Raw genomic sequence first — 21623 nt, forward strand, 5'->3', positions numbered from 1 at the left:
TAAAAGTCCTTTAACATATCATATATTATTATAGTCAAAAATATAATACGTCAAAATATATACAATTAAAATAGGTTTTTTACAACTTTAATCGCAAATTCTTCTTTCTGACATGATCACATGATAGAGCAATTTAATAAATGTAATTGTATACATTTGAAAAGCTGTAGCAAACGATTATCTTTACACTTGAAAAAAAATCATTTTTATTAAACAGTATAACAATTAATAATTGTACATTTGTGAGTATACATTTACAGTTTGCGCTCAAGTTATATCAGAGAGAAAAGTAAAAGAAGTAGATTTAATAAACCCCATGCTAATGATTTGAGAGATTCAGATTACTAAATATGAAATAACCAATTATGCTCGATATTAGTGGGCCACTATCTTGCCTAATGAAGACCTGGAGAAAACGCACTTTTATACGCGACCGCGTTTACGCAGCTGGAGAAATCCGCAGGTGTTCGATGCGCGTTAACTTTGTAAAAGCACTTAACTGCACGTGGCTAATCGCGAATGGAGAACGCTACTTTTCTTCTTCTATTAAAATAATCGAAGAGCGTTATATATCTTTAAGGAAAAGAAGAAAGTATAAAAACATCGATCGAGATAAATCCGATCGTACCATGACTATCGTCACGTCGGTGTCGCCGATATTATGCAGACATTAATCCCCGAATAAACTATTAATTATCCAGTCGAGGTGTTTCCGCTCGCGTGGGCGAGATGCTTAGAGTTATACATATTATCGCTTAGAGTTATCATATTATGCGCTTCGTCGCGGGATAAATACGGAGTACTCGTATCGAATCACAGTCGACATCTGACCGGTTAGTATCCGCAGGAACTCTACGTGGGTGCGATTGGTGTACAGTGACACGTGGACATATAACGTTTCCGTTTCTTCAGTTTCGCCGCCAGCGTATAGGATCGTCGTACCGTTCGACCTACTCGCCTCGATCTCTCTACGACGTTTACAACACGCGCGGCTCCTTTTTGGTCGCGTCCTCCCATTCCGATCGATCGTGTTTGCCTCGGAGAACAGAGAGAAAGAGAGATATATGACAGCAATATAGAGCAATCAATGTTGCCAGCCACGAAAACGAACAATTGAACACCTACACTGCGACTGATAAACAAGTAGCCAATAACACTCGGTGACATCAACGTGAGGAAGTTGATGTGAGAGTATCGACGTTCTGTATTACACTTCTGCCTCGGATTCATGATTATATATAATATTAATAATAATATTGGATATCGATATTGAGCATGAGGGAGGTTTAATTAACAAAATTAAATTAAGAAAACCCATTGGTATTTTGATAAATGATTATATAGCTGCGCATGTTAGAAAAATAAAATTACTCAGTCTATAATTACGTGAAATAATATTACTTTTTTTCTGTTAATTATTAATTTTTATGTTATATTATTGCGTTATATTATGCGATTATTGATTCATCTTGTATCTCTACAATGAAGTCACAATATCTTTTTATTAGAATGTTACTTTGGCATTACACAAAGCTTTTAATGGGAATAATTAGCGTTTATACATTGGTTTATTTGTCACTTAACTATTGTCATACAATTTCGTTTTTGATAGGATTAGAAAAAAAACCTAGGTTTTTTCTTTAAAAAACTCAGTGAATATTTTTATTAGGTTTTATTGGAGTTTTTATTAAAGAATTTTATTAAATTTTTTGGACTTTTTTAACATTGATTATTTGATATTTTTTCATTTAATATTTAATTACATATTTAAATAAAATTTATTATATAAAAATAATATTTTATGAAAATATTAATGATGAGTCTCAGATATTAAAAAAAAAACACTTATGAGACAAAGGAAAAATGATGACACATGCTACGAATATAGAATCTAATAGATCTTAATAGATTCTCTCTCTCTCTCTCTCTCTAACTGCATACTAAGTAAGAAAATAAAATTACTCAATCTATAATTATATGCTCAATAATGCTTTTTCATTCTTTTATATATGTCAATATTTACCTGAATACCTCGCACGAATAATTAATCAAATTCCGAATGAATTAATGAATGTTTTACAATTTTGTTGCAGACACCGAGAGATGACAGGACAACGTCGAGTCCCGGTGGTGCGCCTAGCAATCACACATCAGCGTTATCGCCAACACCGATGGGCGATGCGCCCTTGGGGAGAGCCCTAATGGAAGCAGCTCTGCAACAGCAAGCTGTGTCCAATGTCCAGCCACCCTTAGTCGTCACGCCATCCGGGTATTGGGTCGACGGTACCGATCATCGACATACTCTCGATTCCGCCGGCAAAGCATTACTACCGGCGCAGCCAGCCTGGCAGCCTAGGATAGACCAGGATGACACGGCCAAATGCTACCGCCGCTTCTTTGTCGGCAGAGTGAGTTTCATTTTCATCAACTTCCTATCTAACATATCTAACATCGCGGGATTTTTTTACGAAGATAAAAGAGCTGGGTAACCGAATCAGTAAAGAACAGCAGAGAGATTTCAGAAAATGCTATTGTATATAACGCTAGGATTGGGAAAATTACTTTGTAAAACTAGTTACAGTTACAGTTTTTTTTTCCCTTAAAAAGTAATTAGTTACCGTTACAAGTTATCGATTCTGAAAAGTATCATGTTACAAATTATGGTTATTTAAAAGATCAAGAGTTGCTACTTTTCGGTTACAGTTCTGTTAATTTTTTGTACTGTTCGCATTGCTATTTTAAATACAAAGATCTTATATATTTCTTATATGTTTCTAACGTTATTAAATTATTTTACTTATTTCTCGAGATATAACTTCCCAATCCCGTATAACATATACGGAAAAGTTCAAAACATCAGGAGGATCTTTGTACCACTTGTGTCTCTGTGATCTTCGGTTAAATATAGTATATATGAAAAATATATGATGGTCTAGATAATTTACGCGTGACAGACGCGCGATAAAATTGTGGATGTTTGTCAACATCTGTAGACATCTATAGGCGTCTTTATTTTAAGACGGTGCGTCTGCTCTAAGATCTAATAGTTTCGGAAATATCAACGGGTATTCTCACAGGCTTTCCTTATATTTCGTACCAACCGATGGTCCTTTCTTGAACGATTTCCCTAATTCATTCGATTCGTCATTGGGATCAGGGCGGACATTATTCCGCCTCTGCAACCATATTCGAGCGTAAGAACCGTGATGAACCACGATCGCTCAACCGATGTACGTAGGTGTGTAAGGAAAGAAGGAGGAGGAGACGTGTACGGAGGAGACTGAAATAACGAGAAGGAGAAAAGGAAGAGTCACGGCGCGGGAGGGAAAAGAGGAGGAAGCACGTAGGAAAAGGAAAAGAGCACTTTGGACGTGGGAGTGGGAACGTTCTCATAGCTTGCACGAAAGTCCGCTGCCTGGAACTAAGAGGGAATCCTTCTCTCCTTCTCTCCTTCACTTCTTCTCTTCTGATTCATCCGTTGTTGGTCGTTTTCGCGATTCCTACCCGCGATTTTCTTCTGTCTCTACGTTTCTACCGCTCTCTTTCAACCTTTTCCATCTTTTGGTTCTCTTCTTCTCTTTATTCCTTTCCCGTAATCGAATCAGTCATTATCATGATGCGGTTAAAAATTTCCTTCGAAAATATGAGAGAGAGAGAGAGAGAGAGGGATGCGATTTGTGTATGAAAGAACAATTCTCGATCAAAAAAGGATATACGCGAGAAACAGAACCATTGATGGAAATTCGCGATATAAAATTGCTGCTAAAACTGCATAGAACAAATGGTTAAACGACAATAGTCGATATAATGAAATTTCCCATTGAGAGCGAAGTTATCATCATTATTTATTATAGTCACCTAGGATAATTTTTACACTTTATCAACGAGAAACTAATTAAAAATAAAATTCAGTCACAGTTTCTTTACTGATAAAAAATCCTGTTTTTTTATTTTACCTTACGTTTTGAGAAAATATTGAGTAAATTTATTAATACATTTCAAATATTAATACATAAATAGTTAATGATAGTGACTTTTACTTAGAATATAGAAAATATTCTAGCTAGGTGATTAGGACTATCTCGAAATAATTGTAATCGCGTTGGTGAGAATCATAATATTCTTTAGGTTACTATACTCGTATTATTATTAAACTCTGCAAGTTTTTTTAGAATATATATTGCATATCTACTGGAAGGTTTGCTAATTAACGAATAGTTAAGTCGTGCGTAGCTCGTAAGAAAAAGAACGCGTTATTTTCCGCTTCCGGCAGCGAGCAAGCAGTTTTTCTAGATAAGACTCGACGGATGAGTTCCCGTTCCGCCTATTGTTACCCGACGGTGCAGCGGTGTTCGGATCGCGCTTATTTTTCTGACTTACAACGTGAAATTCTTCTGACATATAAGGTTTTAAATTTTTATAGGCTTTCTACAAGTAGTCGTTACCTAAGCTTAAGTCTTAAGCCGTAAAAAATTGACCAATCACTGTCGAATGTGAGAAGAATAATGATTGGTCGATAATGATTGGTCAATTTCTTACGGCTTAAGACTTAAGCTGATTCTACAATGAGTAGTCAGAAATCTTTAAATCTTAACCAGTCTTAACTTAAATAGGTGGCTATGATTTTTCGCATCTACAAGCTGTTAATTGTACAGTAATTCATTTAGCTTGGCTAATGGGAAGAAATAAAGTCGAATTTGGCCAGTTTTAAGAAAATCGGTCTTAGGCTCTATTGCAACATTACTTTGATTTTAAGTGAGGCTTAAAACTCTCTCTGTCTCTGTCTCTTTTTCGCTCTAAAACGAGACAGAGAGAGTTTTAAGTCTCTCTTAAAGTCAAAGTAACGTTGGTGCAACCGGGCCTTAGTCGTATAAATTGGCTGTTGGCCAACTTCATCGATTCACCAATAAGACTTAGGACTACCGATTCATTGTAGAATCAGCATTAAGCTTAAGTAATGGCTTATGATAGAAAACCATTACCTAATTTTTATTTATTATAGAAAGCCATACTTTTGTGAAATAATCCTTTAAAGCTAATATTACATTCATCCATTTTTTGTCGTATGATAGTAAGTAGCTTTTCAAGCCTATTGATTGGCTGTGAAACAAAGAGATTCTCTGTTCTACAGCCAATTAACGCTTGAAAAATTTGTCGCACGACAAATGTAATATCAGCCTAAAACTATAAAAAAAGTAAATAGTAAGATGTAAGAAGTAAGCAAATGAATATTTTGAATTTGATACCGTTTATTTTTAACGAAATTTCCCATTAAAAATTTCCCGTTATAGCCTTACGTTTTCTACTGTGATTGACCGATACACTTATGACTTCCGTACGCATTTTCCATAACCGTAACCATAAGACATACATAAAGAAGTATTTATACTGACCGTAATTTGTAAGAGAAGACCGTAATTTGTTGAGAAATATTCGACTGTGATTGATCAATTCTTACAGATACGATAGCAGAAGATCAGTATAAATGCTCCTTAAGAATTAGCCAATCACAGTTAAGAATTGTCAAAATTGTTCAATTCTGATTGGCTAATTCTTACGATATGTCTTACGATTACTGTTATGGAAAGATGTATGCGGACTCCTTACTATTTACGTTTTACTGCTTACGTTTTCTTATATGTCATAGTTCTCATAATAATCTGTGAGAAAACGTTGGGGTAAGTCCAACTTTTTGAATTACATAACTTAAATACTGTAAGTATACTGTAAACATAGTGTTATAAGTCTCTCCGCATTGATACAAGATAATAGAAATTCAGAAAGCTTGCGTTTTAATTTTCGAATTTTGCTTTTCAATCTCCACTAATAAAATACTCCATTGAAAAAAAAAACTAATGCCTAAATTCTAAGCAGAATTGTATGTAAGGCTCATAACCTCGTAACATTTATTCTTGTAAGATCTGTAAAAAATTTTAAGTCCTTATATTTTTATATAATATTTTTACAAATAGCTTCTTACTAATCAAGAAATAGATCGTAAATATTTATGAATAATCGTCTTACGATACATAAAATTAGAATATTAATGATAAGGTCTTACAAGTTTTTACGAGATCTTACGATTCTGCTTAGAATTGACCCATAAGTCTCACGTCTTTCTTACTATTCTACTAATTTCGTAAGAAGTTCAGCAAAGAAAGCATACATCACACAGTCGTATTACATAATATAATAACACAAGCCGGATCCGATTAACCGATCTGTCAAAATTGAATCCTTACGATCACGTGAGATCGATTTTTTTTTACGTCGCGTCGTGAAAATAGTACAGCATGAACACGCAACTGACTTCGCCAGTACGCGATATACCGGTATCGCGTGTTTCGTTGTAATGTCGTTTGTTACGCGCGTCAAGAAAAGAGAAGAAGCCGTGGATCGTACACGTGGAAAAGAGAAAGAGAGAGAACCGATTAATTGCGGGAGATAACAACGGTGCGCAAGTAATTCGAACCGTAACAGCGCAAACGGTTATACACCTCGAAGCCGATCATAACGGCTAACGATACCAATCGAGAGGTTGAAGAACAAAGGAGACGGTGAAGTACAGAGTAAGCATGTTGCTTACAATAGGAGGGCGCGCCGACTTGGAGTTCGTGTAATGGCAAGTTGGAATATTTTCTTGCCATTTAAGACACAGAGACCTCGCTCGAGGCCTCTTGATAAAAATTAATACACGCGCAAATAAAAATACATCATGTGTATTCTTGCCTTAAATTTATATCAGACATCCTCTGAAATTTGCCGCAATTTTTATAGATCATAATTTTAATTTCCGGCTGATTCTCGAAAGACATCATGTCATCATAGATACGTACATAAAAGTATACTAGGAAGAGATGAAATTATATTAGGTTATTAATATTGCGGAATCATCTATAATATACTGAGAAAAAATGTAGTCAATACTGCCACCTTTACTTACAGTAAATAAATATTTGTTCAGTAAAAAGAACGATTGTCAAATTAATGTTTCTTGTATCAAATAAATATATTTTTATATTTAATAAATATTTAATTGAATACTAAATATTTATTAAAATTGACTACATTTTTTCTCAGTGTATAAATTAAATTAAAAATTCTAAAAAAAAATAATAATTGCTCAGGGACTATATATTACTAAGTGGAAGGGATGACTGTGATCAGTCGTAATAATATTTATGAAGTAAGGAGAAGAAAATATTAGATACAGGTAAGAATTAAATTTCTCTACTATAAAAGGTAAAAAGATTGGAAAATACATAAGCTTGAATTATGGAAACGGAAATTTTGAGAATGAAAAGTAAAATTTGGATAAGAATTATAATATTTAAGAGAATAAAGTTATTAATTTTATATAAAGTTATTAATTTTATAAACCTTAATTTCAATTTGCAATTAATTTAACAATCAGTTTAATTATAATTTGCAATTAATCTCATTGAAATCCACGCTAGATCAGTTAATGTATATAATATTATTATATTTAATAATTTAATAAAATCACTCCGTTGTGTGCATTATTACAGTAATGCACACAAGTGTATTATTACAATAATGACAATGGTGGTAATAAACGTATGTACAATATCTCGATGGCATGAACTCCTGTGAACTCCGGGCACGTTGCCCTTTCTAACTCCCTCCACTATTTCCATCTGAAGGTTAGTAAAACACCGGAGGGGAAGGGAGTGGTGTGTGTATGCATTTCATCGTACACCATATTCTGCATGCGACCCGACCTTCCATGCGTCTCTCTAAGCCTCTCTCGGCATTTTTGTTCGCATGCAAATGCACGTCAACGATGATGCACCGTTTTTATTCGCCGTTGTTACCCTGCCGACTATTGTACAGCTTCAGTAAAATGGAGAAAACGCTCATTGCTCGCAGCTAATTTAAAAAATCCGAGAAACAGAAAGTCCGAGGATTGTCCTTTCCCTCGTATTCAGAAGTCTCGCGAATTTGTCGTGCGGCTGTTTCCATGAATTAAATAAAAAATCGGATAATTGAAATCAACATTTTGTATAATATTGAATTGGAACAAAAGTTTTTTTTGTAGCGCTACTGCTTTTATATCTACATTAAAAAAAAAGAAATTGACAATTATACCACTTGATCGAGCAAAATTTTAGTTTTAAGCTGCTCTTTTTTGCAGTAAGATGACTTTTAATGGAATTATGAAAATAAGAAATTAAAAAAAGTGAAAGTCATAATGTTCTTTTTATTTAATCCGCGATAATTCAATAATCTTACGAACATTTTTAAAAAACGATTGTAAGGAAAACTTTAAGCTTTCACGTTAGAAAGCTGAAAATTTTCAACTTTTGTTGATCACGTGACAAACCTACAAAGAAGAATGTTTTCCATTTTGATCAATTCGTATTTTTCTATACGTAAAAATTACAAACTGATAGAAACTCAAAAGATCAAATTTTGATCTTCCAAAAATAAAGATTTTAAGCTTTAAAACTTTTTCTAAATTTTTTTAAATTTTATACATTTTTTTATTTACTGAGATATGCGTTTTTTTAGTGCATAGTGAAAGGCCTCTTAAGTAACTTTGATAATGATAGATGCTTGGAATATTCTGCAACTATTCGTGCAACTTACTTTTGCGACGAGGATATATATGTATCAAAAAAGGAAAACTAACTGCGAATTTATTCTTTTTCACTTCTTGAATATACGTTCGAAATGAGGCTGCGACGAAAAGCTGCTAATCGGACAAACCTGCTAATAAATTCGCCGAAGACCGTTTGCGTAATATATTGTCCTCAATACGTAGCCTCGCACGAGGGACACCGTGTATAACGTACACACGTGAAACAAAACGCACTAACTGCAGTTTGCAAAAGCGTATGAACACGTTGCTGCGTAACACAGTGCGCTCAGGGTCGTAATCGCTCGCGTATACATATTATTTTACTTACGGCAATTTCGTAACAACTAATTGAATCCGGAACGCGTGAACTACCGTAATTGTTCTAACGCACGCGCATCGCCACGCCGGTTACATCCCGCGGTGTTAACATATCCGTCAACTAACTCTTTTTGTATATCCAGAATGTTTCCGGAAAGTGTAGCGACAAACATAAAATATTATTAAAAGATCTCATAAAATTAAGTAACTTTAATTATTATAAAATGCATGTTCAGCGACGTTTCGTTAAAGTACTGGACCTCGATTTTATTTAAACGTTGTTGATGATTGTATATCAGTAGTATACTGGAGGGCGCCATTTTAAATATTTATTGTAGAAAAATTCAACAGAATTAAAAAATTCATGATTTTTTTTTCAAGGAATTAAGCAACATTTATATTAAAAACTAACGTCTAACGCGTTAAAGAAATATCACCGAACACGAGTTACTAACAATGCTTACAACAGTTACTTAAAAACACTTAATAGTTCAGTTTGATCATCTTTTTATTAAATTTATCACTACTTTCTGGAAAGATTTTTTTCTATTATATTCTTTACATTCGAAGACAGACTAGAGTCTCGATGATCTAGATGAATTTCGAGTTTCTCAACAGGCTTGCATCGAAGGAAAATTATCGCGGACAAGAGATTAAGTTTTTTTCCGATCAATCCAGTTTTTTTCTACCCATCCTTGAATATTGCTCATGTTATTTATAATTTTCCTAGTTTTTTGATAAATTCTTGAAAAACGATGTGGTTGAAGGAACTAGAAACCGTAACTAATTATTATTGCATATCATTAGCCTGTACAACTATGAAACATGTCGTTTTATCGTCTCGATTTTTTTCTGCAGGAACACGTGAATCTCGTGGGAAGGGACAATGAGAACGGTCCGGTTTTGGTCTCGGTGAAGGCCGAGACGGTCGCCGGACAAGAACATTGGCGGGTGTTGCTGCGACTTCGAGCAGGATCGACACATGACCTGGTTCCAACTACGAATCTCAACTCGAATCCTACACCGAGGAAAATGGTCAAGGTAAAGACATTCACTTCTGGTAATAATTCTTTCTAGTTGGCGTGACATCACGCAATAAAATTTAGATTAAAACGCAAGGAGGAACATCGAAACGTGTTTCTTATATAAGAAGCGCGTGAGAAAGACTCTGAGAAATCCTTACAACATTAATTCAGAAATTTCACTGTTGATCACATTGGATAAAGATATAAACTTTTGGTTTAAAATATTTATTTGTATATTTGCATTTAATTCGTAAAATAGTTCGATATATTTTGAAATCAATCCAGGTGAATTCTTTCAGCAGAACGCTACGTTTCATTTTTTAAACCTGCCACGTGAAAATTGTACTTAGTTTTCTTTGAGCTATTGTGCAATTTATCATACGTTGTTTATGTATTAGAGACGCCGCTTATACTGGCGCACTCGAGACAGGCATACTCGATTACCTGTGTGTTTGAAGAGATAATAAGAAACGCCTGAGACAACAGTCACGTTGTGTTTACGGAGAACGATATTAATACAAGCAAATTGAAACGCTCACAGACCCAGTTTTTCGAAATTGTTGTTTTAAGATCAAACAGTTGCTCCGCAGTCGGATTTCTCGAAAAGCGAGCTCACCGCGCGTTTGAATTATTAATCGTACTTATAATTAGTTGAGTTACGTAATAGCTGTGTGATAGCATTTTTTTCTTGTTTTGCATATATTTGCAGAGCCGCCGCTGAAATATAAGGCGCCTTTATGGGAACTTTACTGCCCTTCTTAATATTTTTACTTATCAATCTTTTAAATAAGCGACTTTTAAAATAATTTTAAATAATTTTATCAAGAGCACAATTTTTTATTTTTGTTTTTTATTTCTAGGATATTGTAACTTTTTCTTAGAGCAGAAATATGAAAAATGAAAAGTAAAGCGATTTCTTCACTTCTCATGTTTTCGCTTTAGAAAAAAATGTTACATGATCAGTATCCTACTTCGTATCTGTATTAAAATATGGTATAGCTTTATATGATGTACTAAAAGATATTAATAGTATCGAGAAATAACTTCTAATTATTCGATCCGATTAATGATTTCAAATTTTATGATACGAAATTTATATGCAATACACGTTTCAGAAGAAATTAAATTTAACAATGAGCACACGCAATTGATGTTACAGGATTGATTTTTTAAATTGAATTTACTGTCCTTGTTAATACGCGCTATTACGCAGTGCACAATTTGCACACTTGTTTACGGCGGCCCTGCATTGGTGCACTTTCACAAAAAAAAAAACATTGTCATAATAAAATAAACAGTCATCAGACAGATTTAAAAATTCTCGAATTTGTGCGAATCTATATGAATTTCTATCCGAATATGTATGAATCTTTATCAAATGAAATAAATAAATAATTATTATTATTATTAGTCGTTTAAAAAAACGTGTTTTTTTTTAATCGATCATAAATATGTAGTAGTAAAATATAAAATTTAAAATTTACTTTTTATTTCTTCTTTTTTTTTACATTTACATCTTATATCATTTCTGGCTATAAAACATTTGGGATCAATGCAAAAACTACAGAAATATGTATTGATAGAAAACTCGAGCACTTTCAAAAAATGAATAAAACATTTCATAGAGCAACTGTTCAAAATTCGTTACCTTCGAGCGATGGAAATGCTATATCCGGTCTTGGATCCTATATTCTACCGTATTCCTATGTGCGCAAAAACGCATAAATACGCTGAATAATTTAACGTTCATCGTGTGTGCATGCTTTATCTTTCTCGGCTGTTACGTGCGCGATCGTATGGCAGGAAGCGAGAGAAAGAGAGAGGAAAACCGAGGAAAGAAGAAAGATAAGGAGGCACGCTAGTGTGATAAAACACAGGAAAGACCTTGCCTCGCTTTTTCGTAATTGTACGTTGATTACGTATTCTCGCGCCTTATCATCAAAAATATTTTTTTACAGGCAATCAATGAGTCTCTAAACGTGAGCCCCCTGATGCCGGTCATGTGTCCTGGCGCCGGTACTTTGATAGCACGATACGACGAACACGCCTTGGTCTCTAGGTTTAAATTTGGTGTTCTTCATCAGCGAGCCGGTCAACTCACCGAGGAACAACTCTTCGGCAATCGGCAGATCACCCCGGCCTTTCAGGAGTTTCTCGATTTGCTTGGTCAGAAAATCGATCTCAAAGATCACAAGGGGTAAGGTTTTTTAATTCTTTGCTGTATGTCTTATATACATTACACCTGTCTTTTTGCATCAGCAATACTTTTTGTTAAAAAATAATAAAAATTTTCTTGATTTTAGATCCATTATTTTGAATTTTCAAATGTTTACTGCAAATTTGAAATTAAAAATCCAAAAAAACTCTTATAAAATTTTAATTATGTATAAATCGTAAGAAAGTTTTTTTAATATATTGGATTTGTATCATTTTGACTTTTTAAATTTCGACTTTAGATTTGCAATCAGTAATCCCTACAACCTCCATGTACTAAGAATCAGCAAAGTATGTTTTAAAAAAATTCGTGTCTTAAAGATTAAAGAATTAAGAAAATATTATTTACTTTCAAAGAACTTATGTTAAAATGCTTTTTAATACATGATTTATATAATGCACGCATCTATTGATTTTTGTATAAATTTTAATAAAAAATAATTTCATAACATAAAGGTATATAAAATTATAAAATCAAAGATTGATTAATAGAAAATTTTAATATGTCTCTCTCTCTCTCTCTCTCTCTCTCTCTCTCTCTCTCTCTCTCTCTCTCTCTCTCTCTCTCCTCTATTCTTAATTAATATTTACTTTATTTTACTCTTTATATTATTTTCTAATTGACTGCGTATTGTAGTTATCGCGGTGGATTAGATACTCGACACGGTCAGACTGGCGATTCGGCGGTATACGAGGTGTTTCGGGGTCGGGAAGTATTGTTCCATGTGGCCTCATTATTGCCATATAGTCCAGGTGATTCGCAACAATTACAGCGCAAACGACACATCGGCAATGACATCGTTGCCATCATATTTCAAGAGGAACCGACGCCCTTCAGCCCGGACATGATCGCCAGTCACTTCTTGCACGCCTTCATCGTCGTGCAAGTCATCGACCCCTGCACTCCTAATACAAGGTATATTCTTAGATTCTTAGTTACTTTCCGTTTATACGCTATTTGCTCCGCGGAGCTAAAACCTAGCAGAATTCATTTATTTTAATATCTCTCGTCGCGATTGTGAAAACTATCGCTGTTGATTAACACGAGAAACAACGAATAACAGAGGTATTAAACTTTAAGGTACAAAGTCAGTGTGACAGCGCGTGATGATGTTCCCTGGTTCGGACCAACTCTACCGACTCCAGCAGTTTTTCTCAGAGGTGTCGAATTTAAAGAGTTCCTGCTCACGAAACTTGTAAACGCCGAGAACGCCGCTTATAAAGCCGAGAAATTTTCCAAATTGGAGGTAAATCTCTTTGTTTTATCTCGCTTCTTTCCTTTTTCATCGTATTGCAAAAATGAGAAAACTATCCACGTATATATATATATATATATATATATATATATATATATATATATATATTGGATATTCAATAGATTACTATAATTTTTAAAAATATTACGAAAAAAAAAACAATTAAATAATTGTACGATTCTCAGCTACGGACTAGATCGGCCTTATTAGAATCCCTAACGGAAGAATTGCAAACCAAAACGGCAGAATTTCTTGGTGGTCCACTTGGCCTAGGAAGTTCCGGCTTAAGCGTTTGTCCAGTAAGTCCAACAACGAACGATGTATCTACTTCAGGAAGTAGTGGCAGTGGCTCGCGATTCATCGACACGGTTCGGAAAGCACTGATCTCTCGTGTGAGAAACGCATCAACGGAAAGCGTGCCGCAACAGTTAGCTAAGAAAGGTCAACAGACAGAGTCCAGTCCTCCAAGTAATCGACAGTCAACTATTACGAAGGTAAATGAATGAGAATAGATAACAGTATTTATTATATTGAATACTATATAACGTAATAAATACTCTTGTCATTCTTGATATACAATGTATATACAATGTATAGAATAAAGTTTTCTTTTAGTAACTGATTTTGATTACGTAAAAAAAAAAATCATAATAAAAATATACAGAATACAAACTATAGATATAAGCTAAACTATAAAATTTTTAATTGTGGATTATAAATTAAAATTAGATTAAATAAATTGATATCTGCAATAACTATTCAAGGTGAGCAGCAGCAAGCGTTCGGTGGAACCATCCAGTCCCCTCGGCTCGCCGGATTTGACTTTGAGAAGAGACTCGGAACGCGGTAGTCTTGGTAGCCAAGACAGCAGCCTATCCAACACCGACAATCAAGACAGTAGCCTAGTGACATTGCAACAAGATGAATATGATCGCAGGGAATCGCAAGGCACGAGTGTCATCTGCCTCAACGATACTTCTGTCATCGACAAATCCCCGGCGCCGACATCGGCAATGGTGCAACAACTAACACATGAGAATCTGCGCACGCAGGAGAAAACAACAACGGAGGTGACGCAGCGAGTGATTTCAGAGAGCGATGACAGTTCGCTCAACAGCGAACTCGAACTCGATCAGGCCGTATATCCCGATAGTGACACTGGCCTCGAATCTATGAGTTCCGCAGAGACTCACGATACCACAAGGTGTACCAGTAAAGACGGGATCGTGGAAAACGAAAACTTAAGGATGGAGGTCACTAGGCTCAAGTGCGACAAATTGGATTTGCTACGGCAAAATGTGGTAAGTAAGAAATAAATCAAATTAAAATTTTTTTGTTCTGAAATTTCAAACACTTACGGTCATAAAGAAATGCAATCTGTTTTGTAGACATGTCAACGTGAATTGAAACGACGTCGAGAAAAGGAATTACAACTAGAATCCGATTTGGCGACAGCGTCCAAGGAGATCCTACGATTACGTGCAATGCTGAAGGAATGTTCCACGAGCATTCCGCTAGATAACAACAACCAGCAAACGTCCACCGTGTGAAATTTACGAGCACAACGTGTAGTTAGGCGCGATCGATAGTTATTCTCACGAGATATTAGATAATATGGCCTTTACGGTCGAATGCAATTACATGTGTAGATGTGTCTGGAAAATTGTCTTCGAAAATGCGCGCAATAATTTTTTTTTTGTCTTTGTTAGAAAATCTGTCGAATTTCACATGGCTTTTGCACGCACGCTATTTCTTTTTCGTTATATCACTTTTGTGTATAGTCTGATATTGAGATTACTGAAATGACATACGAAATACCAATAGATGTTTAAAGGACATGATAGAAAAATGTTAAGTAAAATGTTAAGACGTCTTTCAAACGCTTAATGAGTACTCAATACTTAAACACTGTGTACCTTCACCAGGAATCATTCATCACTTCCAAAGGTTTATCGTTAGCGCTCCATAAGAGCATATAGAGCATATATTTGCAATTTAGATGCTTTATTACGAGAATTAATCGTTCAAAGTGAATTTTCTTTCTATAGATAGAGATCGGTACAAGTTCTATAAGTCATATACGAGATAAGATTAACTCAAATCCTGAAACTGTGTATAGTGACCAAAGTGTCCTCGAGATACTTGTAGTATAGATTCAAGATTGTTAGTTCTTGTTTGACTTATAAAACACGTGTAATTTATATCTATTAATTTATTAGTAGACTTAAGTTGACCATTCGTAGTCAATATACATATGTGGATATAAAAAGAAGCAGTAGGAATATCTGTAGTATTAGCTATCTTAAGAGACGGATTAAGCACTCAACATTGAGAAGAAACAAAAATTATCAATGCGTTTCAATAGGAGCGTGTTACATCTATTTATCGCTAACAACATCCTAATAACTTCCGTTTATTCTTCCACAACGTAGATTATCCACAATTGGACAGAATTTTTTCCATAATTAGATACTATTTAAGATAGTCGATAGACATTTTGTCAACGCGATTGTAGAAGGAAGTAATATGTCATTAGCAGTATTCGTTAGATACATTTATCCGGCACAACACTTATCCATTTATTAGTTTTCTAGTACTTAGATACCAGAGAGTAGTTTTAGAAGATACTTCTATAAGATTAAATTATATCCGTACCATCCTCGCGTGCTAGTTTTAGTGAGAAACTGATTTCAAGCGTTTTTTTTTTAACCAGTCGCACACAGCACCAAATTATTTAAGTATATGCATCACAAAATATTATTATTTTTGTCGCACGTGCAAATAAACGACGCGTTATCGTTTATCATTCATCATTTAAAGTTAAGCATTTTGTATTCGTTTTTAGTTGATGAATGTCGATTTTTCTGTTGTCTTATACAGCTAGTATTAATACGATTCTTACCATTATTATTATTATCAATCTTACTATTATTAATATTTTTATTAACATAAATTACGTTGTACATTGTAATGTTTGTAAATAATCGTTAATATAGGACAAACACTTGAAGGCGTTAAGCAAACTGGCACAAAGAGGAGGAACAACAACGTTCACTCACATATAATACCAAAGTTTAATGTAGTAAAATTCACAGCTTTTCTTTTTTTTATTTCCCTCGTTTTCCTTATTTTCCCGTTTTCCATTATTTTTAGAGGTTGAAAGGAAACTACAAATTTTGTTTCGTCAAATATTTTTATCGGGAAAAAATAGAACCATCATTTTCACTTTAATAAAACATCACATTTATCACTGCCTCTGCGATGTCGCCTCGAATTACTCTTTTGAGAATACATAAAGTTTACTGCTTATATAACATGATTGATTGTACTAACAACACTTTATATACTACTGAAAAGAACATTCGAGAGAAAGAAAAAAAAAGAAAGAGAGATACTGTTGCTGTAATACCGATAATTTAACTATTGGTTTCTTTCTTGAATGAAAATAAAGATACCAAAACAAGAAAAATAAAAAATATAATTGAAGATATTAAAGTCACAGTATTTTGTCGAATGAATTTACGTTATAATAAAATAGTATTTTCTCTTGGCATTAGAAGACTGGATAGGAATAATATATTTTGAATCTATGCTGTTTTTATGCTTTCACATTATCTATAAATTAATTGGAACGGCAACTAATACTCCTATAGCACTATTTAAGTAAGCTTTTATATATGTCATTGTACAAAGATTCAAAGGCTTGTGGACATTTTTCAGTAACGAGATATATTATTCTAGAAAAGGAAAGATATACAAATTATATATCATATATGAATATGTTAAAATTATTCCGGGAAGAAAAAAAATATACTTCTAAATACGTTAAATTGAAAATAATGTATAAAATTGAAATCTCTCGTTTAAATTCTAAAATACTGACGAATTGTTTTTCGTTAATCATTGATATTGTGTCCAATACAGATTCGCGATAGAATCGGTCAAAATATTCATGATTCAATTAGACTTGCAAGAAATAACCCAAAATAAACCAAGAATACTGGAAAAATCGACGCGTCTATTGAGTCTAAATTGGCGTACATATTATTAAAAAAGTGACAGACATTTTGATAATGGAACATGTGAGTTGAAATATTTTCGGAAACATCTTATATACTTGTACCTACTGTTAGATATCTATAGAGGATTTATATTATGACTATTTAATACTCGTGAAGAATTCAAATGAGCCTTCTTACTTTTACCAATGTACATATATAACGACAAAGATTGCGTTCAATTACGGAAATCGTTGTTCGACATTTCCGAAAACTAAGTTTCACCATTGTCTAGTGTGATTTCTATGCTGGCCTTGTAGAAAGTCAAAGAAAGATTATATTATAGAGAAAATATTCATTATTATATTACTAAAAACGAGAAAACGGATTGAAAGAAAAGAAGGAGAGATTGAAAATATTATTGTCAGATACATAAATATATTTTGTATCTAATATTAATCATCCATTTTTACAATTAACGAATATTTCATTGCTCTCAGAAGAATATACATTATGTTTAATTTAAGTATATACAATAATTTTAAAAATAATGGAGTTATATAAAAAACTTTTTTGAATAAAAACTATTTTGTTTAAGAAGATCTTTATAATGGTTTGGACAAAAGTTTTAAATCATTTTTCTTAATAATAATTTTATTTCTGTAATGGAATAATTTATTATTAATCTAGTTGATATTTTTTTACAATTTTAAGTATACTATTAAAAATTACACTTTATTGCACGTTATTGTCATAAAATATTTCCAAAAGTTTCTAATAAAATAAATATATCGAATTAAGAATAGTTTAAAACTCTTGTTAAATCATTATATCTAATCATTATGTAAATCCTTTTAAACAATTAAAAAAGTTATTATAAAAAATTTTAATTTCAAAATAACTGTATATATTTCTTAAATACCGTGTGTGTGTGTGTGTATACACACACACACGCACACACACACACACACATATATATCCATAGATAAAAAATTCTGAAAAAATTCGTAGAATTCTATAAGAAGAAAATAAACAATTTTCATTTCTTGCTGTAAAGTTGACATTTGAGTAAAAAATTATTAAAGATCAATATTCGATAATTTTTAGTAATATCTTGTTAATTATTGTGAAACTTGCAAAACGGTGGAGAACTTTTCGACAATTAGTCCATTCTGTCGCTATGCGAGAATTTTATCGTTAATTATCAGACATCCTACACTCTATATATATATATATATATTGTTGAAAAGTTCTCCACCGTTTTAAGTTTCACAATAATTAAAATGATATTACTAAAAATTGTCGATCTTTAATAATTTTTTACTCAAATATCAACTTTACAGAAAAACAGCAAGAAATAAAAATTGTATATTTTCTTCTTATAGAATTCTACGAATTTTTTCAGAATTTTTTATGAACTTTTTAGTATTGCATTTTCTCATTTTTAATAATATGAGAAAATATAGTATTAAAAAATTCTGAAAATATTCTTATCGCCGCTTAATTATCACATTATTCCGCTTAATCCACATTATCCCGCTTAATTTCTCCTTTAAGTTTAATTTTTTCTCTATTTTTTAATGATAATTTTTGAAAATTCGATAGATTTATAAAATTCGCAAGAGAATCAAGCATACTTAATTAAATTTATCCTAATCAGTTTTATTGTTTTTTTAAGGAAACGGATGTATGTAATGCTACACATATATTTGTCCGTATATTGTATATGTATTCAAGTATGTACATAATATACTAATAAAATTATCATACATCCGTTACCCTAATAAAAATGATTGATTCATTACTCACCGATCCGATGAACAATAGTGGAGTTATATCTGCAACGTCGCTACGATGATTCTGTAACAAATAAATTAAAATCCAAATTAAAACAGAGTAAAGAAATAATCATTATTTTAAAAAATAATTGCTATATGAACGCATGCAATTTGTTGAAAAATAATAATGCAATTTTGGAAATATAATTTTTATAAGTATCGAATTTTGTACCCATTATTTAATTAAATATAAAACAATTATATATATATTCTCTTTCTAAAATAATTATATATATTTTCTAAAATAATTATATATATTCTCAAAAGAAGATTAGCAAAAATAAATTTGTATAAAATTTTAAAGTAATTTAAATAATACTTTAAAATTTTATACAAATTTATTTTTGTTGAGATCTTTAAAAAATATATAATAATTATTTTAAAAATATATGCATAATTATTTTAGAGGGTATATGATTTTATAGAATATATAATTACTTAAATCATTTATTCTATAAAAAAAAAATAATTATATAAAATAATCATTTTTAAATCATTGTCTAATAAAATGATTTAAAAACAAGCAAAAAAAGATTAATTTTATATAAGTAAAAAATAATATTTACCGCAAGGTTGCTCCACCGGTGCCCGATGTCTCTCCCAGACCTCCTCCTCCTCTCAGAATATGATTTACATCTCGCACAGGACACTCGCGTAAAACACTCGCGAATAATAAAATATAATCGCGCGCGGACTATAATTTGAGTCCGATAACTTGAACGGCACTCCCGAAACGCGCGACGCGACGAACCGGCTGCGGTTCGTTCATTTTCAAGTAAATCGGCGACGAGGGTACGTTAGCTTCTCCGTTGGATTTTTACACGAAGAGAACGATTTTACTCAATATCTAAAAATTTATCTAAATATATTACATCCAGATATATTCGAAAATTTTTAGATATTTGAGAAAAAACCGTTCTTTTCGTGTAAATATCCTCTGAGTACTGAGCCCTTCCACTACGTCAAGGTGTACCCGTGAGAGGGAAGATAATCTGAAAAATGTAATATATATAGCTATTATCTATATTACTATGCAAGTTTCGGTTAACTTTTAGAAACGAATATCACATCTGCAATTCGTTATCATTGCGAAATAAAGTTAGAGCAGATAAAAGGGCTGATCTTTTATTTATCTTAAAAAATAAATCTTTTATTTCTACATAGATGATGAGCTGTAAGATATGATTAAAGTTTAGAATGAAATAGGTTAGAGATTAATAATAAAAAAGAGAAATGTTTCTTTTATTACCGATAAATAGCTCTAAAGTTACGGTTAATTTTTAAACGGATTATATAACGAAAGGTGCACGAAAACACAAAAATTAATTAAATTATTAAACTACTGTGAAAGCAGGAATTGCGTTATTTGCATGAGAGTATTCATACTAACATTGCTTTTTTATGATTCGTGTGTGACACCGTTCGTACAGACAAGTAGCCGTGTCGCGTGCCACACTTCTTCACATTTCTTTTTGAAAAGTATTATCGCGAAAAATGCTAGATGTAATACGAAAGTTGTAGTTTATGAATATTCATATAATACGATTGCTAGTATGATTATTCATAAAGTTTCGTATTATATTTAGCATTTTTTGCGATTATATTTCAAAAAGGAATGTAAAGAAGAGCGGCACGTGGCACAGCTACCTGCCTATACGAGCTTCGGTAAGGAAATAACTGCGCGGTAACTACGCGTAAACATGACGCGCCGCTCCGTGCCACCCCGTGCCATCTCCACTTCAAGGTCGCGCGCTAACCGTCTCTAACGTCGAAATAATAATGAATATTACGAATAAGTAAAATAATATATTCTTTAAATTTTGTATGTTCTTTGATTAATAAAACGATTTCTAGTTTTAGCGGCGCGAGCCGTTCAATGTGATATCGTAATTATAATATATTGTGATACACTAAGAAATATATTTGATGTTCATTTTATAATTTTAAATATTATCAATTACAATGTGCTGACAAAAGGCAAGAAGTAAAAAGAGATTTTTACTAGCGTGATTTTTCATACATAATTGCTCACGTAAAGTGCTTTTGATATCCCAATATATTATATCTCAATTTTTATTGCTTTTTTTTGTGATTTACAATTAAATAAAGATTAACAATGTCATATATCCTTTAAATGAAAGATAAATGCAAAGATTTACTTTAAATTATGAAACAATTTCGACTAAATAGAATAATACGTATAAATACTAAATAGCATGCACATACATTTAGAGATATGTAATTTAAGTATAATTTATCAGTTACTTTTCCCGTATTAAGAATGCGGAGTAACACGAAAAAGACAGAATTATACGATTCGAAGTGATAAAAAAACCACAATTTGCAATACGAATCTACAATAAGAATCTCAT

General features: G+C 32.6%; 1 protein-coding gene and 1 long non-coding RNA gene across 9 annotated transcripts in view; one reads left to right on the forward strand and one right to left on the reverse strand.

Annotated features, from left to right (window-relative positions):
- The window catches only part of LOC105148994 (rap1 GTPase-activating protein 1), a 118362-nt gene extending 100349 nt beyond the window's left edge, over nucleotides 1-18013 (forward strand). For all 8 annotated transcript variants that reach the window (XM_011061105.2, XM_011061110.2, XM_087414541.1 and 5 more), the window contains 8 exons: nucleotides 2094-2408; nucleotides 9779-9961; nucleotides 11904-12142; nucleotides 12797-13075; nucleotides 13241-13406; nucleotides 13601-13909; nucleotides 14180-14716; nucleotides 14804-18013. In XM_011061105.2, the coding sequence (XP_011059407.1) occupies nucleotides 2094-2408; nucleotides 9779-9961; nucleotides 11904-12142; nucleotides 12797-13075; nucleotides 13241-13406; nucleotides 13601-13909; nucleotides 14180-14716; nucleotides 14804-14965 (2190 nt within the window). In that variant the 3' untranslated portion in view covers nucleotides 14966-18013. The remainder of the gene's footprint in view (nucleotides 1-2093; nucleotides 2409-9778; nucleotides 9962-11903; nucleotides 12143-12796; nucleotides 13076-13240; nucleotides 13407-13600; nucleotides 13910-14179; nucleotides 14717-14803) is intronic.
- The window catches only part of LOC105148988 (uncharacterized), a 116364-nt gene that overhangs the window by 92111 nt on the left and 2630 nt on the right, over nucleotides 1-21623 (reverse strand). Inside the window, exons 3-4 of the long non-coding RNA XR_846520.2 lie at nucleotides 19818-20243; nucleotides 19223-19273 (exon numbers count right to left, since the gene is read on the reverse strand). This is a non-coding gene — a long non-coding RNA (uncharacterized LOC105148988). The remainder of the gene's footprint in view (nucleotides 1-19222; nucleotides 19274-19817; nucleotides 20244-21623) is intronic.

Source organism: Acromyrmex echinatior, chromosome 16 (assembly GCF_024713525.1).
Source record: "Acromyrmex echinatior isolate Ae372 chromosome 16, ASM2471352v2, whole genome shotgun sequence".
In the NCBI taxonomy this organism is placed as follows: Eukaryota; Metazoa; Arthropoda; class Insecta; order Hymenoptera; family Formicidae; genus Acromyrmex; species Acromyrmex echinatior.